The sequence below is a fragment of the Hylobates moloch genome, unplaced genomic scaffold (genome assembly GCF_009828535.3).
Source record: "Hylobates moloch isolate HMO894 unplaced genomic scaffold, HMol_V3 SCAFFOLD_22, whole genome shotgun sequence".
NCBI classification, from domain to species: Eukaryota; Metazoa; Chordata; class Mammalia; order Primates; family Hylobatidae; genus Hylobates; species Hylobates moloch.
This window is the reverse complement of record NW_026652297.1, coordinates 23470768-23494477: the sequence shown is the minus strand read 5'-3', so window position 1 is coordinate 23494477 and position 23710 is coordinate 23470768. Positions and strand designations below refer to the sequence as shown.

Here is a 23710-nt window from a genome sequence, read left to right as displayed (position 1 = left end):
GTGCAGTAAGACAGTAAAGGGCTTTCACAGAACCACACTGCATCATCACTTGTGCTTAGAAAATAATTTCCTCTAGTGTTTTATTGAACAATGTATTTATTTTGGGTAAAGCAACTAGCCGATGAAAATTCTGTTTGACTAACATACTTTTGGTATAATATTTTGCAGTCTCTGAGTTGTAGTACTTTCTGGCTGCTACAACTTTGGCTGATGAATAGGTATGTTTTTAATACTAAAAAAAATAAAATAAAGAGCTTTTCTGACTATGCAAAAATAACCTGGCTAGTAGAAGAGACCAAATAATTTAAAGCCTTTTCTTTCATCTACTTTTCAGTCACTTTTGTTGGTCATTGAGATTCATGGCCCCTGGGATGAGAGAGAGGGGAAAACAAGGACAAAAGAGAGAAAAAGAATACCTCTGTTTTCCTTAGGTTTGTAGGTGAAAGAAAACATCATTCTGACCTTTAGGTTTGGAAATTCTCACATGGTAATGGATGTCCTAAATGCAAGTAAGACATATGTCACAAATCATTGGGGCTAGAAATAGGGCTAAAAATGTAATTTTCATTGCCGAAAATAGATCTATAGTGACAAAATCCAGGAATAAAATCATGGAACCATTGACATTGCATTCTGTATGCTAGCATGCTAGTGAAGGCATCTTTTATTCTGTTAGAGTTACATTACACTTCAGTTTTTAATTCTGTGCTGATTCATTCTTTTGGAATGTTCGTATAACAGACTTTGCTGCAACAGGAGTTCACCTGTGTAGCCTCCTGTTTAAGGCACACAGGAGGCCTTGCAGATTTGAGAATCATGGTTTCTGTTATTTCCGGTGCTACATCCTTTTGTAGCGGTCTGTGGGATCTTCACATTGTGGCCTAAGAGCCTCTTCTCTTGGGCAAACGAAGCCTTCTTCATTCACTCTCTGAAGAGAGAACTGCCCCTTTACATGTTCTCCATCTAAATGTGTAGAGGACACCCTGAGGGGGATACAGCTTCTGTTTCCCTGGACCCACTTGCCTGGAAGAGGAGGAGGCAAGAGAAGTATTTGTGGGGAAAACAAGAAGACACATAAGACAGTCCAGTGTGTGGTCCCTGCATCTCAGCAGTCTGCCAGTGTTAAGTTTAACACAGATCTTTGGAGGTCCCTGTGCTCCATTCCTGAGTAAGAAGGATGTGGAGTTCATCAGTCTCCTATTTAAGGTGTTCTATATTCGTAGCCATTTATAACAATCTCTTACATCTTAATGTTGGGAATTCATATTGGATTCAGTTTTCTAAAACGTTGATGTATTTTTATAGTTCTAGTTGAATGCCAAACAGGACTAAAAAATTACTGGCTTTAAATATTGACATTAATAGTTTGAAGGTACATGATTGTATATGATTTTTTAAGAGCTAATTAAATTTGTGGATCTGAATATGCCTTCTTTTCAGATTTCTGCCTCCTAAGTATGTTTGTTTTAGTATATCTAGGATTTGATCTATGAGGTCCAGAATTATTAAATAGAACAATTGCTTACTTATATTTTTGGCTAAAAAGTCATATCAAGAGGTGATTTATCCCCTAGACACTTGGTATTACCTACTTTTAAAAAAATGAACAGAAGATCTTTGGTTATCGTGTTGCTTCTTTGAAATAATTTAAAATTTTCACCTTTTCCCCATAAATTTAGAATTAACCGAAAGTCAAATATATTTTGTCTTCGACCCACTTAATAAGCTTAACTGTTACAAATATAGACATACCTCATTATGCCTCATTTCTCCATCTTTAGAAGATGTCATAAGAAAATTTTTAGACCAGATTTGAAGAGAATTAATTTGGGAATATTGAGCCAGCTTTAAGGAGGTTCATCATGTGAGGAAGCACAAAGAAGTTCACTGCAAGAGTGGTCCCTTTACAGCAATCCAGCATATATGTTCTGAAGCACGGCTATGCCAACTATATATTCATAGAACCTGCTTTAACATGAGAGCACCTTTTGTCCTAAAATGTTAGTGTAAGCTGAAAAGTGTAAACTAAGAATATTCTATAATGTTTTCTCTTTTTGGAAGCTCTTCTATATTCAGCTTTGTCAGTTGAAGAGTAGTTCTTCAGGACAGGTTCAGGTGGGTACCGAAAGTAGGGAAAACAGCAAATCAACAAGGTTTCACTCCTAACAGGAATTAATCTTAAAACTGAGTGTCATTCAGTTAAACTTATCACACAACTATAACACTGATATAATCCTTTAACAATCTACCAAGTTAGAAGACAAAAGTGTTTTTTCTTAAAAGTCTCAGTAGTTGTCTTTTATGTTTTTGATAATGAAAGTAGGTTTTCTTTTAACTTTATCTTCTTTTTTCCTCACATGAGAAATGAAAATAAAGACCCTGTGAAATGAATGAGCTATGAAAATGCATTTATACTAAATGACAATAGAAAAATAGCTCTGGAAGAAACTGTACCATTAAAATTTAACTTCAACGAAAGGTGCTAAGAGAGGAATGGAAGAACTTATGTTAGTAAAATGAATCTAATGTAGAAATTTTCTGCCCTGCCAAGAATATCGATGGTATCTTAAAAAGTAACCTTAGAGATTACTCATTTTTCTAAGTATGCTTGTTATGTTTTTAGATATGCAACCCATTTGCTTGGCAGAATGACACAAATCATAGACCACCCATTTAAAAATATGTATCTATATTTTAGAGATTAGTAGACATATAACTGCTCTATAATTTATAATTACATGCCATGTAAAAATAGAAGTTCTAAACCATTTATGAAATCAGCATACAATTGTCAAATTGGTGATGTTTTTTTCCCTAAGTCTTAATCTACTTCTGTTGTATGTTAATAGAAAATCTATTCTCCTTTGATTTTGTGATTCAGCTATTCCAGTTGCCTTTGTGTATTTTTTTTAACAATTCCCTTTTCAACCAGGATGCTTCAGGAATTGGGTTTAAACACACTGTTTCATAAACTGCCAGCCTCCTCGGCCGCCTCAGTGCCTCTGATTTTGTAAATCAGATCATAGGCAGCATGCTGTCATATAATAAGGTGTCTGATCCTTATTACCAGTTTGTTGATGCACAGACTCCTTCAAATTGACCATTGCAACACATGGTTTCCCCTGAAACTAGCTGTGATAATTAGCGTGGTTCTAATGAGACAGAATGTCACTGATCTTGTGCTGAACTGTCGAGTATCGACGCTACGGATGGGAACTGTCAGAGCCTGCCATCTGTGACAGTGCTTGGCATATTCCAGTGGCAAGGTAGAGCATGCTCAATAGAGTATTTTCAAACAAATGGCCCTTTTCTTGATGAGGCCTCTGTTTTCTGTTCAACAGGAAGAATGCATGTCCCAACTCTGTCCTATGCTAAACCCATTTTGAGGTCCAAATTTGAGTAAATATTTAAATCTGTTATGTGTTACATAAGAGAGGAATCTTTTGTTTAGCAGGTGAATCTTAAATGGTATTTCTTTCCTTGTTTTGGGGTTTTGTTTTCCTTTTTTTTTTTTTCTTTTTTGTTTTTCCTTTTTTTTTTTGCCTCTCTCAGTTGTCCCATATTGTCAGTTAACAGTAAAGCAGTCATTTAAGATACTTTTCCCCAATTTTAAAATTGCCTTGTTTAGAGGAGATTTGTTGGGGAGTTGGGGATGGCTCTTAGTGATAAAGCAGTCTGATTTAACAGAGGGAAAGGGGAATTGAAAGTAGTTCAGAATGTGTATAAGAATACACAAGTTGGATAAAAGAATTAAAATGGACAAGACAGTTAGATCTGTCGGCTCCAGAGAAAAGTAGAGATTTTTTGCTATAGTAAAAGTCCAGCGCTGCTTATCATTCCAAAATATGCTTTGTTGCTTTTTATTTCCTCCTCTCTGGCAGACCACACAGGGCTTGTTCTGAAGAACATTTTCACTAATCTGATCAGGCAGCCAAATACGCCGGGAAAACTGCTTTAATGATCCCACTAATTACCTCAAGTCAATATGAACTGTATTATTAGACTGAGGGAAAATATTCCATTAGGTCTCCCCCTTGGGAGTTTCTCCGCTTTGTGATGTCACTGAAGCCTTCACCCTCTCGCTTGTAATTAATTTTATTTACACACGCAGGCACGCACAAGGTCACACCTGCACAACCGGCGCTGGCCAGGGAGCTTGTGGCACTCTGGCTTAATCAGATCTGTCATAATTACCATTCTGCATGTTTCTGACACACGCTGTGAAATATTTCAATTTAACTGCCGCTACCAGCACAACCAGATGTAGTGCGAGTGTGGCTGCATTGGAAATATTATTCCTCAGGATAAACTCTCTCCTCCTCCTTTTTCCTCCAAACCCCCCCCCCCTTTACAGCTAATGTGGCACAGAAGCTGATGTATCCTGTAAATCTTGAATGCAGTGCTAGATTGATAACAGGCGATTAGACAGTTTAACCACAAACAGCTTGTTCATTTTTCACAAATGAAAACCACATGTGGTGTAACTAAAATTTCAGGCCCCCCCCCTTTTTTTTTTAAAGGGTTGGGGTATGTATGTGTATGTAAGATGTTCTTAAATAAAAATAAAATGCAGTCAAACGAAGTTGTGTCTAGAAAAATGGGGTTGTTTAGTTTTTTCCAGGTTATTTTATCAAAACCTTCATCAAATTCCTTTTTTATACTTTTACCAGAATTCAAATGGGAAAAAGATTGTATTCTGTATTGGGCTTTTCATTTATTTTCTGTAAGTTTTTTTTTGGGGGGGGGTGGGTAGGGTGCATCATGTCCTTTGATTCTGTGCCCTATTATGTTTTTAGTGTTGAACTGTTTATTTGAACCTAAATTCTGAAAGGATTTCTAAGACTGGACATAGGTATTTTCTAAAGGACAGTTTTTCTTTCTTTTTATTTTTTAATGCAAAGTTGTTACTTCAGGCTTTATAGTCAGATACCAGACACTCAAAAAGCAAAAATGGCCCCGGTTAGGAACTTTATTTCATGGAGATATCTGTGGATTTGTGTAATTGATTTGAAAGGCAGAGTTGGAAACCTTGAGGATTCTGTTTTTATAGAAATTGGAGATAACCTGGCAAAATGCAGGCACAGTAGGTAACTGTTTAAGGCTAAAGTTATCACCAGTCTCATAAGAATCCCCCTATAAAAAATTGGATGCATAAGAAGGCAGATAAGCTGGTGGAAAACTAAAGCTAAGAGCGAAGGAGGAAATAGGATCAGTGGTGCTTTTGAATCATACGTCCTGGAGCCAGATCACAACAATCCACTTTAGAGACCATTTAAAACATAGACATAGCCTACTTAAATATCTTTTAACTCCAAATAAAATACACTGTTTTTCTTTTTATCTTTATTTTTATTTTATGACTTCAGTAATGAACCTAGCTTGGAAGCTACTTAGAATGGTGGTGGTGGTGATTCCTGTTATCCAACTAAGAGAAGGTGTACTTTTCCAAAGAATAGTAGGGGTTTTTTGTTTCCTTACTCTACTTATTTTCCCTTTTGCTTAGTAGTTTCCTCATGTTGTGTTTCTTTTTCTTCTTTGTATAATCTTTGCTTCCTAGTTTTTTTTCTGGAACTTTCTTCCCACTTAGTCTGTCTATTTTCCATGTGTTTTGTTTGCTCCATAACTTTCAACTTTAAAATCTGATATTTTTTCTTCCTATTCATAGTTTCTTTTGGCCTAAATATCACTTTAAAGGGAAAATAAAGTACTGTCTTTGCCTTTTAGTTAGAACTCTTCTTCCATCTAATTTAGGTCATTTGTTTCCCCCGTCTTAATCTACCTTTGTAATCATTTTGCAAGATATAGTTATTGTAGAAGATTTGATTCAATTCCCATATCATAACACTCTTCTGATGAGTACAGATATCACCTCAGAATCCTTCTTAACACAGAAGTAAAAATACCCATTGCTAATGAGGGAGATAAACCCATCCCTGCTGTAGTCACTTGTATTTTAGGATTCCCAAATGGGGGTTTGCTATTCAAAGCATAGTTGTGTGGGATGAGTCTAAGAAATAAGAAAAGTGGAGGTAAATAAAGTTTATGGTTTCATTGCTAATGCCCTTGCTTTAATAACCCTGAAGTTTTTTTGCACAGCTACTTGAAGGTATGTTAGGAATAAGCCAGCATGCAAGTTGAATCACATTTTGCAATCACTGGTGGAGCTCACCATTAAAAGGAGTCCTAAATTGTTTGCAAATGAAAGATTTCACTTGCGAGATAAAAAATTATCCCCTAGTTTTTCATGTTTGCAAACACTTTTGTGTATTTGTATTTCTTTGCCTGGCATACCTGTTAATACAAAAGGGAACAGAAAAGAGAGGGGAAAAAAGTTGTTTCATTAGGGATGCTGTTGTGTATACGGAGTTTAATAAGATCAGTATTCTGAGTACAAAGAAAGAGCACATCTTTTCGTTAAATTAATCATTAGACTACAAGAATCCTGCATTTCAAAGACAAATTATTTATTTACGGACCCTTCTAGGTCCCTGTCTAATAAGGAGACATTTTCCATTTGTCTGTTAACAAGTCACCGATGAAGAGTCAGTAGAAGTGTTACAAACTTTATCTTGCCCCAACTCAATCCACCATCCTCAGTCACTCTGCAGTCGCTATTCTCCAGTGCTCTCATATCTTCATGAAAAGGTACAGGAAGGAAAAGTGATTCCTTTTAATGTTCTTTGTCGTTATCTTCTGGACCCACTGTCTTCATTTTTCATCATCTTTGTTGAAGTCATCAGTGTCATTTGCAGTGTAGCCTAAGCTGAAAGGAACTGGAGGGCATGGCTCCTGATTTTCTACATAATATAGAAATAAGGTAATAGTACCTAATTTGCAAACTCACCGATGTCTTACCTAACAACTTGTACATGAATTGCATCATTCGTGGAAAACATTGGGAACTGCAAAGAGTGGTAGTCCCAGTTCCACTGCTAACCTGCTGTGTAGCCCCAGGCAAGCCATTTAACCTCTCAAACATTGAACTTCCCCTTCAGGAAAGTAAAATAGGTTAGATCATAGTATATCTAATGTCCCTTGAAGTTCTAGGTTTGTGTGTTTGTGATTGAAACAGGTACACAAGTATTACAGAGGATGCTATTTTGATTGAAGACACTGCTGACAAGTGTTTTAGTCTGGGAAACAAAAGGTAAGAGTTTGAATAATGGAATGGCTTAGTTTGGGGGGTAGGCGAAAAAGTGATATTTTGGGGTCTAGAGCCAAGAAGGGTTATTTACGGGTGGCATCTAATGGGTTGAATTGATTGTTGGAATCCCTTATATGAACTCCATATTACGTGGTATGAGTTGAGCTCGTGATTGATATACGCTCTTCATCTGAGACTTGTTGATAGATGACTGGGAACTCTCCCTTTTATCATACAGAGACCTAGCAGCATCAGTACAGTATAGAGTATGAGACGAGCTGAATTCCATTGGGGAATGGGCTTGGTTTAGTATGTGGTAGGGTGGTGATTGCTAGCATGATATGATTTGAAAGTTGCTAAAGACTTTCCTCTTTAAATATGTCTCTTTTTTTGTTTGCTTTTCAATTGATGCTTGAAGATCCACCCTTAGCTGCTCTTTTGATTGATCGATTGATAGAAGTTTTTTTCTGGCACATTAAAAACTTTAATAGCACATTAAACGGGAAAACAGGGCAATGTGAGAATACTCGATTGATGAGAAGTCAGATTTGGAAGAGATTAGGGAGATAGGGAGTAAACACAAAAGAAAAGGAAGCAGGGAGTGACAGCTCATTTGAGAGAATACCTTGAAATCCATTTTTGCAAGTTTATAAATTGGTACCTGTAGCATTTAATAGTTGCTGAGATGTGTCCATCCCCAAATGTCTCGTTTAAATGTTTACCCATTTTACTTATGGTATCAACAGGAGTGCTACTTGTCATGGGTGTTACTTGACTGGTTCATTGATGAAATATTTGGTTGTTTAAATGAAATGCAGATTAGGTAAAAATAAATTACTTTCAACAAGGTCAAGGAAGTGAAGGTTGTAAATAAAATATACGTTCACAAACAGACAAATGTTATTTGGAAATCTAGCTTAATCCATGCCAAGCTGTTACTGTCTAAATTACCTTCTTTCTTCCTGGCTTGCAATTAATTTTTGCTTGTATGTTTGGAGATTGGGGGAAGGGTAACAGCCTAATGGGTAATGATTTTATTTTAGTATTTTGATTAAAGAGACTAAATAGCTTGAACCCTGGTTAACCATAAGGACGAAAGCCTTATCCATCAAGCTTAATTTCTAAACAGCAGTTTATGCTTGTATTTCTGAGCATATTAGCATTGAGCCACATATAATATAAAGTTATGAGACGGTTATGTGCTCAATTATTTTCTATCTGTCTCCCCCCTTAACCATCTTTTCTACTCACCTTCTTTGATCTTCTATTAGACTGGAAGACAAGGCACAAGGCAGCTAGTTAGACAGACAAAGACTGTATAGCCATGTGCTCTTTGAGAGGCAGTGATGAGAGAGCAGGGACTGGTATTTGATCACTGCTAGTTTCCTAGCATTTGCAGAGCCACTCCCGTCCCCCACCCTACCCACCCACACATCCAGTGCTTGTGCCACTCTTCCATTCTGTATCCTGCCTCTATCCTGTATTTGTCCTACCGTATCTCCTTCTATTTGGAAAACCCCTGTGTCTTTGGAAAAACTTGTTGGTGTTCTCCTGGCAGGTAGACATATCTGAAAGGATACTCTGCTAATCTTACTTACCTTTAAAATTACTTGGATGATATGATGTCAATAACCCAGTAAGAATTCAGATGCATTATTCAGAAATTGTAAGCCCAATCTCTGCATTTGTAACAGAACCAGGAAAACAGTGAGGTATATATGTGCTAGTGCAATTGTAAACCAAAAATTGTAAGCTGTAGAACCATCATTTAATTAATGAAATCTCATTCAGAACTGAAATATATAAATCAGATGAAAGTTTTCTCCATTTGGATTGACCTGAGGATTGAATGGGGGCAGGGACCTTCTCATCAACCCCTTACCCTACACATACACAACGCGGGTACTTCTGAAACACCTCTAATGGAAACCTGGGGCTACTAAGGACACAGCCTAGGAACCCCTGTGGTAGTGACTGTTCTTCTCTAACCCATCTCTAAGAGTCCTGGTCCTCTTAGTGGCAAAAAAGAAAAAAAAAGGAAATTTGTTTCACAAATCCATAAATACTAAGATTTTCTAATATGTTAAGAACTTATAGGAGATAATTCTTTAACAGTATTTGAAGTGTGTCTATACGTACATGTGTGTATATATACATAGATACATGTTTGATAGCTAGGTATGTATACACACACACGTTTTTGTGGGGTAAGAGGAAGGGCCACCCATTTACGGGTTCTTAACCTTGGCCCACCTTCTCCCCCAGGGAACCATGAACTTGGATGAAAAAAATGACTTTATTTTCTCTAACCTCTTCTTACTGAAAGTTGGCATTTTATTCAATTATCAATATAGGCAACAAATCACAGTAGCAATACCTATGAATTTGCCACCATTAAAAAAACACAATATTTTCATATCCTATTATGTTGTTCTGGATATCTTAAAATATCATTTATGCCAATCACTATAAAATTACAGTAGTTATTAGATCTGTTGCTAAACCTTGTTATTTGGTGTGTTAATAAAGAAGTATATATATGACACTGTATCACAAATTTTTGATAGCTGTATTTCAGTATAATTGGTTTTCTTTGTAATCTTATGTATTTTATTTCAGGCACATAAAAACGCTGTTCTGAAAAGGCATCCATGGGCTTTATCAGACTCCCAGAAGGGTCCATGGCACAAGAGATGAGATCAATGATTAGATAAATTTTGTAGAGGAAAAATATATATATATATATTTTATCACATGAGCCGAGGGATTCTCAAATTAACCTGAGAAACATTTACCTTTTGTTTATTGCATTTTGGTATGCTTGCTCTTCAAGCATCCTTCACTCCAAAGCATGTAAACAGAGGTAACAATGATGCAGTGACATTTAAAACAACCACCAAAACAGAAACCTTACAGACAACCTTTTCTCTGATATTCGCATGCCCACATGCAGTGCTGTAGGACTTTGTGAGAGAATGCCTTTGCTTTTAGATTAGACATTTCTTTTTCCAATTGAACTAACTATACCTTTAGTATCAACTTAAACCTGAAGTTTAAGTGGTTCTTACCTCACTGGACAAGAAGTTTTGTCCCCACATCTCCTGTTAGCCTACACAATGACTAGCACATAGATGGTACTCAGGAATTCTTTGTAGGAGGATAGAATGCCGCAGAAGTAAATTTTAATCAGCTCCCAATATTACTCTCACAAATGCCAACCTATTCCAAAGGGAGTCAGTGTGGGACAGTGGGAAGAGGCGCTGGAGTGGGCTCACAAGGATGGAGTAGGGTCATGCTTCACTGCTGCCATTCTCCCCTGGAGCCTTCTCTGAGCCTGCCTTCCCCAGATGTAAAATGTGATCAGAGGAGTGATTGAGACAGTCTGTGCAAAGCCCCAGTCTCCCTTGTCTCCTTTTATTGGTAAAATTATAACCCGGCCATTGTCACTGAGACCCACATGATGCTTCTAGAAATATTTATGATTGCCTTTCTTAATGCCTACTTGTAAATCACAAGATTTGGGTCTTTCAAATTAAGCCAGCTTCTGATTAGCAAGTTTGTATAATGGATAAAACGCTGTGGTTTTGGCTACAAAATGGGTGTTACTTTATCAGCAAAATCAGAGGCAAGTTGGGAGCTCATGGTGACCCTGCTTGCTTGTTCCTCTTAGGATGTGATTCCCTAACTTTTACAGTCCCAAATTGCCTTGCTCTGCTTATAAAAATTTTTTGTTATCTCTCCTAAAACATCATAGAGGGAATATTTAAATTTTTAATTCCCAGTCCCTAAATATGCATAATAGGGAGTGTAGCTCATTTTAGGATATACATGCAGTGTTGAAAAGTTTTACATAAATCAATTTAAAATGCAGTGGCAGAAATATTTATCCACATCAACCTGGTAGTAAATTATTTTTGTAAGCAAACAAACCACGCTGTCAGGTAAATTGTCACCTTAAAGTTATTCTTTTTATGATTTCTTATATTTATGTGGGGTTTTGGGTTTGGGGTTTTGGGTTTTTTTTTTGTTTTTTTGCACATGGCATATATGAATATTCAGCAATATTTTTTCTTAATGACCTTCATTATTTTGAATAGGAAAATAAATATTGTAAATTTTCAATAGTGACTTTAGGAAGCAACATAATAAATTTGCTTCATAACATTGCAATATGAGAGCACATACTCATTTGGGTTAAGAAATTTAGGAAAAGTAAAGTTTCCTAGCATAAATTCTTCTTTTTAAAGAAAATAATTATTTTATTTGCCTTTGACAGAGGTTTTTATGGTGCTGTCCTGTCTTAAACCTATTATCCTGAGCTCAATTTGAACCTTATTTTTTTTAATACAGAAACAACATTATGAATACAAATTGTTGGACTTTGCTACTATACATGAGCCCTCAGAAATTGCAGAAGTGTATACAGTATTTTACCACTAAATGGCCCAGATTGGGCCGTTTTTGTGTCTTTCTGTGTACCCCCATTTGCTGCTGCTTGAATTTGTTGTGGTGAATCTTTTGCCGCATTTTTACATTCACTCATTGAAGTGTGAGCCTCAGGGTGTTTCCAAGCTCTTTGGGTGAAGGAAAGTGAGGAGTTTGCCATTCAAAGGGCTATTTGTGTTCACATTTGTTTGTGATAAATGTAACTCAAATAGCAGGGTTGGGGGTGGGCTGGAATAAAGAATCCCATCAGAATTAGATTATTGAAGAAATGCTGTGGGACTGAACCACAGCAGGAGGAATGGAAAAGAAGGAACAAATTCAAGAGATGTTTGAGGGAGTATTGACAGGAATTCATCAGTTATGGGAGAGACAGACAAGAAAAGTTAGATTTTTAGTTAAAGCCACTTGCTATATATTTTTATTACAAAACTAATAACCTAGCTACTATAGAAAAAGTAGAAGATATAGGCATAAGGAAAAACATAAAATTATCCATAAATTTAATCACCTAGAGATGACCACCTTAAGGATCCTGATTGACACTCTATATACATATACACATACATACACATGTATCTATCTGTATGTATATACGTGTGTATGCATGTATGTCTTACATTTATTCATGTGCTGAACATACCATTCAATTCCCCACTGAGGTGTATTTAGGCTATATTCAACTTTTGCTAGTACAAATAATATGAATGTAAACATTATAGTTAAATATTTGTACATATCCTTATTTCCTTAAATCCTTAAAAGTGAAATTATTGGATCAAAAAGGCATTTGTGTTTTACAGATGATTGCTAGATATTTCCACATTCTGCAATTCACAGTGTCCTTCAGAAATATTATACCAATGTATGCTTCAAATAACAGCCTTTCAGCCTAGGTGATTGGGTATGTGGTAATACTATTAACTGAGTAAAACTTCCTAGGAGGAGAAACTGGCTTAGGGGAAGATGCTTGGTTCAGATTGGAATACTGTAACTGAATTATTTTCATTAGCCCCCTTGATATTCAAATCTCTCGTGTGATAATAACCATAAAATAATAATAGCTTACATTTATCATACTGTTATTGTGTGCCAAGCCCTTTTCATGCATTATTTTACTTAATTCTCACAACCCTGTGAATTAAGTGGTAAAATTAGACCCCATTTTATAGAGCAGAAAATTGAGGTTTAGCGAACTTGAGTAATCTGCCTGAGGTTACAAGGCTATGATAAATGGTAGAATAGTTATTCAAATTAAAACCCAGGTTTCTTAACAAATAGATCTTAAAAGTCCAGTAGAGGAAATGAGGTTACAGTAACTAAGTAGTATTCTCCAGAAAGTATGGTAAAGAGCTATTAAAAAAGGGTCATAGACAGTCAGTTCAAAAGCAACTGGTCTGTTTTCCCAGCCTCCTGCTAATTCATCTTGTTCTGTTATTTATTATTTTTCCTATTTTAAATATTGTCCCCTTTTCAAATCCAAGCCAGTATTTCTCTTCATCAATGAATAATTCCTTGACAACCCTACCTCAACTCTTCTTCTCCACGTGGATCCCACTTGATGTCTGCCCATCAATGACGTTTATCACGTCACTAATAGTTATTAGTGACGTGCACTAATTAGTTATTTTTGAATTCCAGGTTTTCCCAAATGTGCTTGGAGACATTTAAGGCTAGTGCTTTCAATAAAGTTTATAAGACCTTTGGTAGTTACCGTGGAGCAGGCATTGGGCTGAATGTATTCTGTTTCACTTGTACCGGCTACTATCCTGTGAGATTACCATTATTATCTACAGTTTGTAGAGGAAGAATCTTGAGGCTCAGAAACATTATTCAAGTTCACATAGATAAATGCCTATATGAGATATAATCATTTTATTGGCATACAGAAGTGTTTGAGCGTGTCTTGAAAGACAAGTAGTATTTGAATGGGCACCAAAAAAAAAAAAAAAAAAAATAGGAGAAAGGGCTTTCCCATTAGAGAGAATTGTATAAGGAATGGAGAATCGAATGTAGGGCAGTGCTCAGCAATAGCTAATAAATAGTCCAACAGATTTGGACATCAGTGTCATTGGGAGGAACCTCGAAAACAGCCCCAGAGAGGGTGAACTTTTCTCCTACCTTGGGAAGTCACTGAAGGTCATGGTGCACAGTAGGGTAACTATGGGCAGTTTGAAAGTGGAAGACTAATGTAATGATTCTCACTCTGGTATCTGATTTACAAGGATATCACAAAGATGGTTAAGAGGTTTCAAGAAAGCTTAATGAAACCCGTTTCTTTACCTATCAGTAAGTTTCGTGGGCGAAATTAAACATCAGATTAATGTGCTTTTTTGTAGGAATCACATCAACTCTGTGTGATGACACTGGTTTTCTATTCTTGAAAACTCTGGTCATCATTGACTTACTTTTTCCCTAACTTAAGAGAGGAAAACGAATAATTACTTAAAAGCATTTTTGTTCAGATATCAAAATAATTGCCCATTGGAAGTAATTAAAAAAGAATGTTGTTGTCTAACAGAGTAATTCCGGGAAGAGGTGCTCCAGTTCTGACAAGTCAATAGTGGTAGAATGGAAAGGAGTAGATGGTTCTTAATGATAGAAAGAGAGACTAAAACTGATGAAAATACTACAGCATGAACCTTCGGAGTATTGAGTTTTCTGTTTTTTTAATGATACCAGCTATGAAGAAGGAGGAGAAAATTAACATTTGAAGAGAAAGTGCATAAATGTTAAATAGGAGCCAGATCATATCACTGAAATTTATGTAATGTCAAAAATATATCTTAGGCTGATGAGAAAAAAACAGGAACATTTTTTTTCAGAGTCCTGATTCAAGTATCAGATACATAAGCCAGAATTTTATTTGTTTTGTTTCAGCTTTGACTAAACTGCCCTAAAAGCAGGTTTGACGTGTATATGAAAATTAAACTTTCAAATTAGGTATTTTCCAAATCTAATGTTTTAAAAATAAATTCAGACCTTTTTTGGGGAAATTCTCTATTTCAATTAAGAGCTCCTCTTTTTGCTAACTGGTTTAATGGGTTGTCTAGAATTTTATACTTTTATGTTCATTCCTGTTTTTTTTTTCTCCTCCCTTCTCAAATTCTCCCTCTGAAAATATTCTTTAAAATGTGAGATCTTCTTGCTCAACAACCTATTTAAGTCAGAACCATTTGTATCTGCTCTGGCCAGGTTGTCATTTGATAATCTTGTTATGGACCAAATGATTTGTAGCCTAAGAAAAACCACCAAATCCACGTGCCCTAAAGTTAGTGGCTTTGAAAAAGTAGAAAAGAGGTAAACATAAATACCATTAAAAACAAATGATTTGCACCTTTTTATCTTATTAAATTGTAAACAAAATTGAAAAAGATCATTTACTAGTGACTGTGAGTATTCCTTCCAAGTTCACAAAATTTTAATAGAAATTTTTCTCCAGGTTTATGCTAATAATTTTCTTTATGTGTAACCTTTAGAAACTCTGGTAGAGGTGTTTAACTTCTTAATGTCTAAGTGGCAAAAATTTACTCAGGCAAAAAATTTCCTGATAGCCATTTTATGCCCTATTATTACCCCAGTATTGGAACGCACAAATTTTTGGCTAAGATACTCAGTCTCTTAAATAAACTGGAGCCTCTAGAGAGAATTCAAAAACAGTAACAGTTTAGAAGTTAAGAATAGTAACATTTAAAAAGATTATTATTATTTTTTTCTTTCAGCAAATATAAGTATCAGAAACCACACTTTGAAAAATAAACATATTGGGGGATACATACGTGCACACACATATGCCTTTTAAAATATATTTCCTTTTTAAAACCCGTCTTTGAATCAAGTGGATGTAATGTGCTACTTTTAGAATGGAAAATGCATTTACTGGCACGTCTCTGTTCAAATTTATCTTCCATGTTTTCTTTAATAAGTCCAATGTTAACTTAGCAGGAAAAGTTACTTACAGTGCCAGCTGAGGTTCTTTTCACTTTACACAAAGTAGATGTTATTAAGCTGGAGAGAAAGATTAATGCATTTCCTACTAATTCCATAGAGGAGAACATGTATCTTTATTAATGTTAATGGTGGGGGCCTCTCATAATGTTATAGAATAATCTGCTTTAGCAAAGGTTTTTCTTCTAAAGAACTTCATAACATTTAAAGGTTAATATGTTAGGTAAAGAACAATATCTTAAGACAAGTGTTTTTATTACAGGACATGATGGGATGGTTTATATTAAATTATATGATGATTTGAATGGGAAAGAAGAAAAAGTGCATTGCTTCTTGCCCTCAACTTTAATGCCTTTAATCAAATAATGACCTTCTGGAAAATAGTTAATTTTAAGCATTTGGAAAGATCAATACCACTTTGCCACCAAAAAATGGTCTAGATGATGAAATTTGATGTATTTAAAGTATCATTTCACCCTTTTAACCTAGTAAATAATTTAAAATGCTTTCAGTATTTTTGCCACTGTTTTGTTTCTCACTGCACAGTGTTACGATTCTTCATGAAAAAAGGTCACAAGTGGGTGTGTGAAGCATTTAGACCTTACACCTAGAAATGGGGTTGTATCTCCGTTAGGCCTTGGGTGTTTCTGCATTAGCCCCCCGCCCCCGCCCCGCCGCCGCAAGTATATATTTAAATAGTACCTTTGAGGCAGAGTGTGCATAAAACATATGAAAATAGAACCCTTCTGTAAAGATACTGTTGTAATATTGTTTTAGTTTTTTTTCAGACAGAAAAAGGGGTGGTTTAAAACATTATCAGTCACTTTGCATCTTTGTGATATCTTTAAACCTTTATGCTAAAGGTGAAGGATTTGGTAGCTCTGACAATTAGAACCCATTTTCCCCCAGCTTGTAGAACACACTGATATGAAATTACCCTTGAGTGCCGACAGCTTTGTTTTAAAAAAAAAAAAAAAAAATTGCCCTCTATTAGCATGTTTGTGGGCAGATTAAAAACTGTCTTCATTAGCATAAGTAACACTTACAGATTCTTTTAAAAGTAGAAAATTATTTGCTGAATGATAAATTGCTAGCTTTATAGTTAGTTGTTGTTGAAAATGTACTCATTCAAATGCCTGGTGTAGTTTAGTCTACAATACTGAATTTTTTGTTAGAAGTACTATTTAATGGATTATGTACTTAATCCTTGTTCCTACTACTTGCTGAAATGTAATTCATGCTTTCCACTAAAATGTTTGTATCAAATACTTTCCTATTTAGATTGATTTCTTTTAATATCATATATTATTTATACTATATGCCCCAGAGATTGGAACAAAATATTCCTGCAAATAACACATAAAAGATGAGGGTGAGGGGGAATAAATACAGACTGTAAAATGTTTTGCTTTATAGAACTCAAATTACCATTCTATTTTTTTCAGATGTATTTTTCCTTCTTAGTTGCAGTAAGAATTATTTGTCATTTTCTTTCTCTTTTTATAGCTCTTAGTTTTAAAATGTATATGTACATAATGATAATATATACATATATGTATATTGCATTAAATGACTTTTTTTCTCAGCGAATACCAAAGTCTGTTTCCTCCTGGAAAAGTAGTTATGTTACATACTCCCAGCTTTGTCACAGAACAGGCCTTGTTAGGGGTTCTCTTTTTATGCATGTGAGGCTTTATAAAGTACAATAAATTCATTTATGAAAGGAGGTTACTTTCTTGACTCAATTAAAATCATTGTGCACCCCTTCCTTATCTGTTAAAATGTTAGAAGCGAATTGACTTGAATTAAATGTTCTAAAAAGAGTGGAGTGGAAATCAGAGATTGAGTTCGGTTGGAAATTAGCAGCTGAGAGATGAAGGTGCCAGGATTTTTATTTAAATGTGGTACAACAAGATTTTGTCAGTAAAGCACATCATTAGAATATTGAGTTTAGAACTGCTAATTTTTCCTTTAAAATGAGCATACAGTCATGTGTTTCATGGACCATAATAAATTGCCATTGTGTTATCATTGAGTTTGTTTTGCTTTTTTGCAGTACTGATTTGGCAGTTATTCTGCATTTTCTCTTTTCCTTTTTTTTTCAATCTTATATTTCTTTAACAGATCCCCAACCAAAACCCATCAAAAGAATGTTATTTATTTCATGCAGTCTTAGGTTTAGCATCTTTTGCACCATTTTCTTGCTTACGGTAGCAAGACATTTGCAGATGGTTCTTGGTTACTATAAAGTACATAACAGTATTTCCTTTGTGGCAGATGGATTTAAGACTTTTAGTTCTCAATAAACGTAGGTTTACAATACATAACTTTACAGGATTTGTGTTGTATATAACAGGTTTGAACATATTATCTCAGAATTCATCTGCATGGCATTTTCAGCTTATTCAGTGTCCATGCCAGTTTTTTTAAGTAATAGGGGGAGCACTGTGATTGATCGCAACAGCTCAAGGCGTGATTTTGAATAGAAACAAAGGGTTTAGAACAGAAGGTGTCAAATTAAACTTTGTCAGTTTGAAAAGTAGTAACATCCTGAAAGTTTTACCAATTTATTTACATGTGGCTACTGTTTATATTTTGCCCTCTTTATATGCAGTGTAATGTTGCTTGGCAAATTTACTACATTTAAAGTTTAGGTTGCTCCTTGTACCATTTTAGTTTTCTGAGAATGGATCGGTCTCGTTATTTTAAGGCTGTTAGTCGCTTGGCTTTTCTACTGTTCAAAACAGTTGTGAGCTAATTTAATTTAGAGAACAGTTCCCTGTTCCTTCCTATGGTCTTATGTATATCAAGTCCCAGAGACCTCTCTTGAAAACGTAATTATGTTTTGTTTTGTTTTTTTGGTGTTTTTTTGTTTTTGTTTTTGCAACAAAGCACTGCATTTCATTCCTCATCTCTGCTCCCCCACATAAGCCTATGCAGTTATCACTTAAAAACTAGTACAGTACTTTGGGGGATCATTATTTTTGTCAGATATTCAAAATATTGTGACATATTCATTTTCTTCCCAAGTTTATTTGTTCTAACAATATCACTTGTGGAAAAACTGACCTAGAAAAAGGTACTGAAGCATTAGAAAGCATTTGGATTCTTTAGTCATTTTCTGCAAAACATAAATCAGATTACTGTCATTATTAATAGAGTAACAATCAATAGGATTTGAGGTAGTCAAAATATTCCAAGGTATTTAAATAGCATTAGAATAAATTATCTTATTTTTGCCAGTGTAAATTGGGAATGAGCCAATTTATTTCTACACTGACAGAGAGCTAATGTGTCAAAATGTCTGTTTTCCATTATTTTTTTAAGAGCAATGCACATCAAGAGAAGCAACCCCTCCCCCTTTTAAATTTTTTTGGAATACCCTTTAGAGCTAACAGTTCCCAGCTGCACCGTTAAATATTTTTCTAAGAAGCATCTGATTTCAGTCTCTTAAAATCATCGCATTTCTTGAAAGGCTAGCGGAGACATGCTTCAACTTATAATTCATCAAATTATTTTTAGATAAGGAATTAGAAGTATTATTTAAGGGCAGAGGTTAATAGCAAACTACTGGAAATGTTATGTTAGTCATGGGCAATTAATAAAAATAAGGATCTGTCTCGTAAGTCTAGAGACACAGAAGTGACAATATGAGCAAAATATTTGTTGAATGAGTCGGGGCTCTTTTTCTGAAATATTTGTTAAACCAGCATGAGTGTGATTGTTTAGGAATTAGCTATCATTATTAGCCATTTTAAAAGAACTAATGATTTTCTTTTCCAAAGAACATCTGTGATCCACATGTTTTTTCACATATATCCAAGTGCTAACTGATCTCTGCATTACTTTAAAAAGTTTCTAAAGGATGTGAAAAATCACTGGAGTTTTTCAGCTCTCTCCAAGAAGCTTTTCTTACATGAATCATTCTTAATTTAACTTTTAGCAATTTTTAGTTACAAGCATTTATTTCTAAAAAAAAATTCTTAGATGCTCAATGTTTAGCATTTATTGCAATAGTAGAATACTAGCTGAGTTTAAAAAAATCTTCTGTGTTCTTTATGAACCTCTAACTTCTTTTGAAAGGTATATAAAACTGTGATTTGCTGTGTTCGGGTAGAGGGGTCTGTCAATTATGATAGCTAAAGGAGGCAGACAAGGGGGAGTGGGAAAGTAATCTTACCCACAGTTAATATTCAAGCCTACCAGAAGATAATGTATCTAAAACATACATAGCAACAAAATTTAAAGGTAAAGTATAAAGAATAGCTTAGTTGTAGGAAAATGTATATTTTCATGGCCTAATTCAGATGGCAAATATTTACCAGTAAAAGCTAAGTAAACATCTGCAGGGCACCATATGCAAGTGGGTCTCAGATACTTCAGATGTTCACATACAGTTTTATAGTTAATATATTCACATAAATAGAGCTGAAATATGTCATATTATAGTATTCTGGAAATAAACATAGAATTGCCATGGTTAGAAGAGAAGCAAATTCAGTGACATTGCCATCACAATGATTTTTATGTTTTATTTAGCTAACAGTCTTTCAGGTAAATCTTCAGTTTACTGCCTGCTGTCTTAACCTTGAATTATGCATTCAGTGGCATCAAATGAGTGCATGGTTACAAGACCATCCTATGCATATATTTGCTTAATTAAAAGACCTGTTGAGTAGGAATACTAGTAGATGTCATGAGATACAGCAGTCGTCACGATGAGCTGGTTAGCAGATAGACCTTAGGAAGCAAATATGTCAGTTTTATGCCTTTTCTTTTAAAATATTTCAAGTAGGCCATTTTTGGGAGAACAGGCCATGCTTCTTTCCACTATATATATTGTAGTCGAAGAATTTTCTCTCTAATGGTTTCAGTTTGAGAAGGGAAGGAAAGTCATGCCATCCTCTGGCCTCACCCCTGGTAACATAAGAAACGAAACCTTCCTTGGCTAGATCTAAAAATTACATAATTAAAAAAAAAAAAACTGTACTTCCATTTTCATCCGACTAATTTATTTAAAATTTCCGAGAAATGTCTTTGTCTTAGATCAAGTTCCCTAAATGCAGAGCCTAGGATGGGGAGTCAGGTGATCATGATTTGGTGAGGGCCCCGGGAAGAAAGGAGGAGGATAGGGAAGAGAAAGAGGTCCCGTAAGGATGTGGTCTCAGGCAAAATCTAGCCCCAGAGTGATGGGAGAGGGAGCAAGAAGAATGGGGATGACTGTCTCTAGAGAGTAAATTGAAGGGTAGAGTAACTTGTCCATTTTCAGAAACAGGGGCAGGACTTTGTGCCACTGGGTCAGCCAGTCACTGGTCACCCGGGGTGAGGAGGTCAATGAAGAACTGTAGAGATGGCTTCAAGACATTTTTTGAGAGCAGAGTGCAGGTGAGAGGTATTAGCAGGCAGCAGAACAGCTGAGGGGTAGCTGCCTTGGCTGGTGGGGGTCTGGATCAGACACCCTCACTCTTCCCCTTCACTCCATTGTTTAGTGTCCATCATGGCAGCCAAGGTGAAGCCTCGAGATGACTGGAAAATGTATTCTCATGGTCATTCAGTTCTTGATAGATAACCTCAGGGTAAAAAACTGGGCCTTGGAAGCATCAGAGAGGTGCAGATTTTGGCAGTCATTGGACATTTCCTTCTCTCTTAGCCCAAGAAACCTATTAAATTCTTGCCTGACAAATCATATGCTCCCACTGCAGCAGGCGGAAAAATAGGACTCCAGTGTCTCTTTTTGGAGAGTTCTTTCACAGCAAATTCCTGTAATGCCCATTCCAATCATGCCTTATACTGGACAACATTCTTGCTGGTGTAATTGCACCTGTCCTTTCTGTTTCATACATGTACACACATAAATATTCACACACAGTTTTCTTTCAAATCCAAAAATTACAAGCTTAGGAAATCCTTTTAGGAAAAAATTATTTCTAAAATCTGTCCTCCCCCTTAGGCACTTCAGTATCCTCAGATGGCCAGCCACTCATCAGATAGCAAAGTTGTGCAAGACTGAAGCACATCAACTTTGTTTTTCTCCTATTTCATATATTAAAAAACCTGTGATAAATGCTCTACCCTCAGAGTCTGAAAACATATGTCCCTCCTTTGAGACGCAAATCTGAACTTTGATTAGAAACAGTCTGCCTCCTTGACAGCCACAGATAACCTCTCTTAACAAGTTAAAAACAATTTTTAAAGCAGAGTGGTGTGTTCTGAGCTTATGAAAAAGTTAATTCATAGGGTTTTTCCTTTTTAGCTCCTAATGGAAAATGCCAGCCCCTCTCATAGGCACAAACTGACCTATTATGCCCTTGTCTCTAAGGGATGGTTGTGCGAGCTGTTACGCTGGAAAGAAGATCCTTCTCCAGAAAACAGAACCCTGTGGGAGAACCTCTCCATGATCCGAAGGTTCCTCAGTCTTCCTCAGCCAGAACGTGATGCCATTTATGAACAGGAGAGCAACGCCGTGCATCACCATGGCGACAGGCCGCCCCACATTATCCATGTTCCAGCAGAGCAGATTCAGGTTCGTTTACTTTGGCCAATTCAATATAGCAGTAAGTAAATAAAGCTTTAAACTTAGCAGGGAAATTAGCGTTTCTCTTCCTCCTGCCAGTCTAACCATAGGCTTTTTAGCAAGAGATAACAATACACTGCCATCTTGCTCAGGGGGATAAAATGAAAATTAACATACTTTTTCCAACATATGTATTGTGTTCCTCTTTCCTCATTTCCCAACCCCCAAAGCAACAGGAACCCCTTTTTTACACTCGTTTGGCAAATATGTCTTTGTTGGTATTGGGTTTTGTGTTAAGAGCTTAAGATTTTTTTGGGTTTTTTAAAAATCACAGTTTAAAACACCACCTATTTTTTAATTAATACCACAGTGCCCCTGAGGAAAAGAGCAACCGCTGTTGCTATAAAGGAAGTTTGTAGAATCACAATTTTATACATTGGATTCTGTCCAGAAAGAGGAGGGGAGGGAAGCTTAATTGGAATCTTGCTTTACAGTCCTTGGCCCTTCCTTCACCTTGTATTTAACAGCTGTCTCCCCACACTTTACAGAATGTAGGTTAGGGGTGAGTCATATCTGTTTGTCTTTCCTTTAGAGCCCCTCTCCCACCACCCTTGGGAAAGGAGAGTCTAGAGGCGTTTTCTTACCAGGCCTGCCGACCCCTGCACCATGGCTCGGTGCTGCGCCTCAGGTGAGCGGGCACAGTTACCTATGCCAGCAGGGGACACAGAGAGGGGGTGACCTAAAGAGCTGTTCCCCAGGTCAGGATTTTCAAACCTGTAAAGACCCTACTAACCATGGTCGTGGGCAGAGCTCACTGTGCCAGCAGATGCAGCCTTATGCTTTGTTTGTCATGTCATGGAACTTGTCACCATTCATCTCTTGAAGACACTCTTCTGTTGAATTTAGATGGAGAAGTTCTGGGATCAGGTAGTCATTAGTGCTCTTAGGGCCCTAGTTGCTTAGAAAGCGTGTTGTCATTGAACTTGAGTTGTATAGCTTATTTTTGTTAAAGGGGATGATTTTAGCTCTCTTTTAAAGTAAAATGCCATTGCCTTCCAGAGTCCTAAAATTCTACCTCTGTTGAATCACCTGCATTCTGCAATTTTTTTGTATTTCTGTGAAAAATTATATATGTGTGTGTGTATATAGATATATACGTATAACTAAAAACTAATAAAGTTATTTATCTACCAGGATAAAAAAATTCTCGAGTTTGTATTAAAGATAAAACAAGTTGACAAAGAGCTTCCCTTTAGGATATCAAGCACTAAAATAATCGTGAAAAGCCTGAAAAACTTACTGTTTAGCAAAAACAAAAAAGAGAAAGATAGATGTTAATTAATTTAAAAAGTGTTTATTTGAAAATATAAATTGTTTTTAATAAAATTGCTTCTTAGGGGTATAAAAGGAAATGCATAGACACGGTATCAGCATTCTAATATTTTGCCACTTAGGTTGATTTGCTTTGCTGATAAGAATTATGGATATCAAGTATACAGTATGTGCATGTGTCACATATTTATGTATAATTGTGTATGGAAATTGTAGCACATATACTAATTATGAAAAAGTGTCTGTATACACTAAATTTAAATCTTAATCACATCTGAGTTTACTATAGACAAAACAATTCGCTAGCCGTCGTATGGTGGATTGAACCT

General features: G+C 35.9%; 1 protein-coding gene across 5 annotated transcripts in view; it reads left to right on the top strand.

The window, feature by feature from the left end:
• SATB1 (SATB homeobox 1) overlaps nucleotides 1-23710 on the top strand; it is a 96785-nt gene that overhangs the window by 70674 nt on the left and 2401 nt on the right. For 4 of the 5 annotated variants that reach the window (XM_032143415.2, XM_032143417.2, XM_058433522.1 and 1 more), the window contains exon 10: nucleotides 21855-22058. In XM_032143415.2, coding sequence (XP_031999306.1) covers nucleotides 21855-22058 — 204 coding nt within the window. Of the gene's footprint in view, nucleotides 1-21854; nucleotides 22059-22641; nucleotides 22738-23710 lie in introns of all 5 variants that reach the window. The other variant, XM_058433523.1, reaches the window with a different exon arrangement.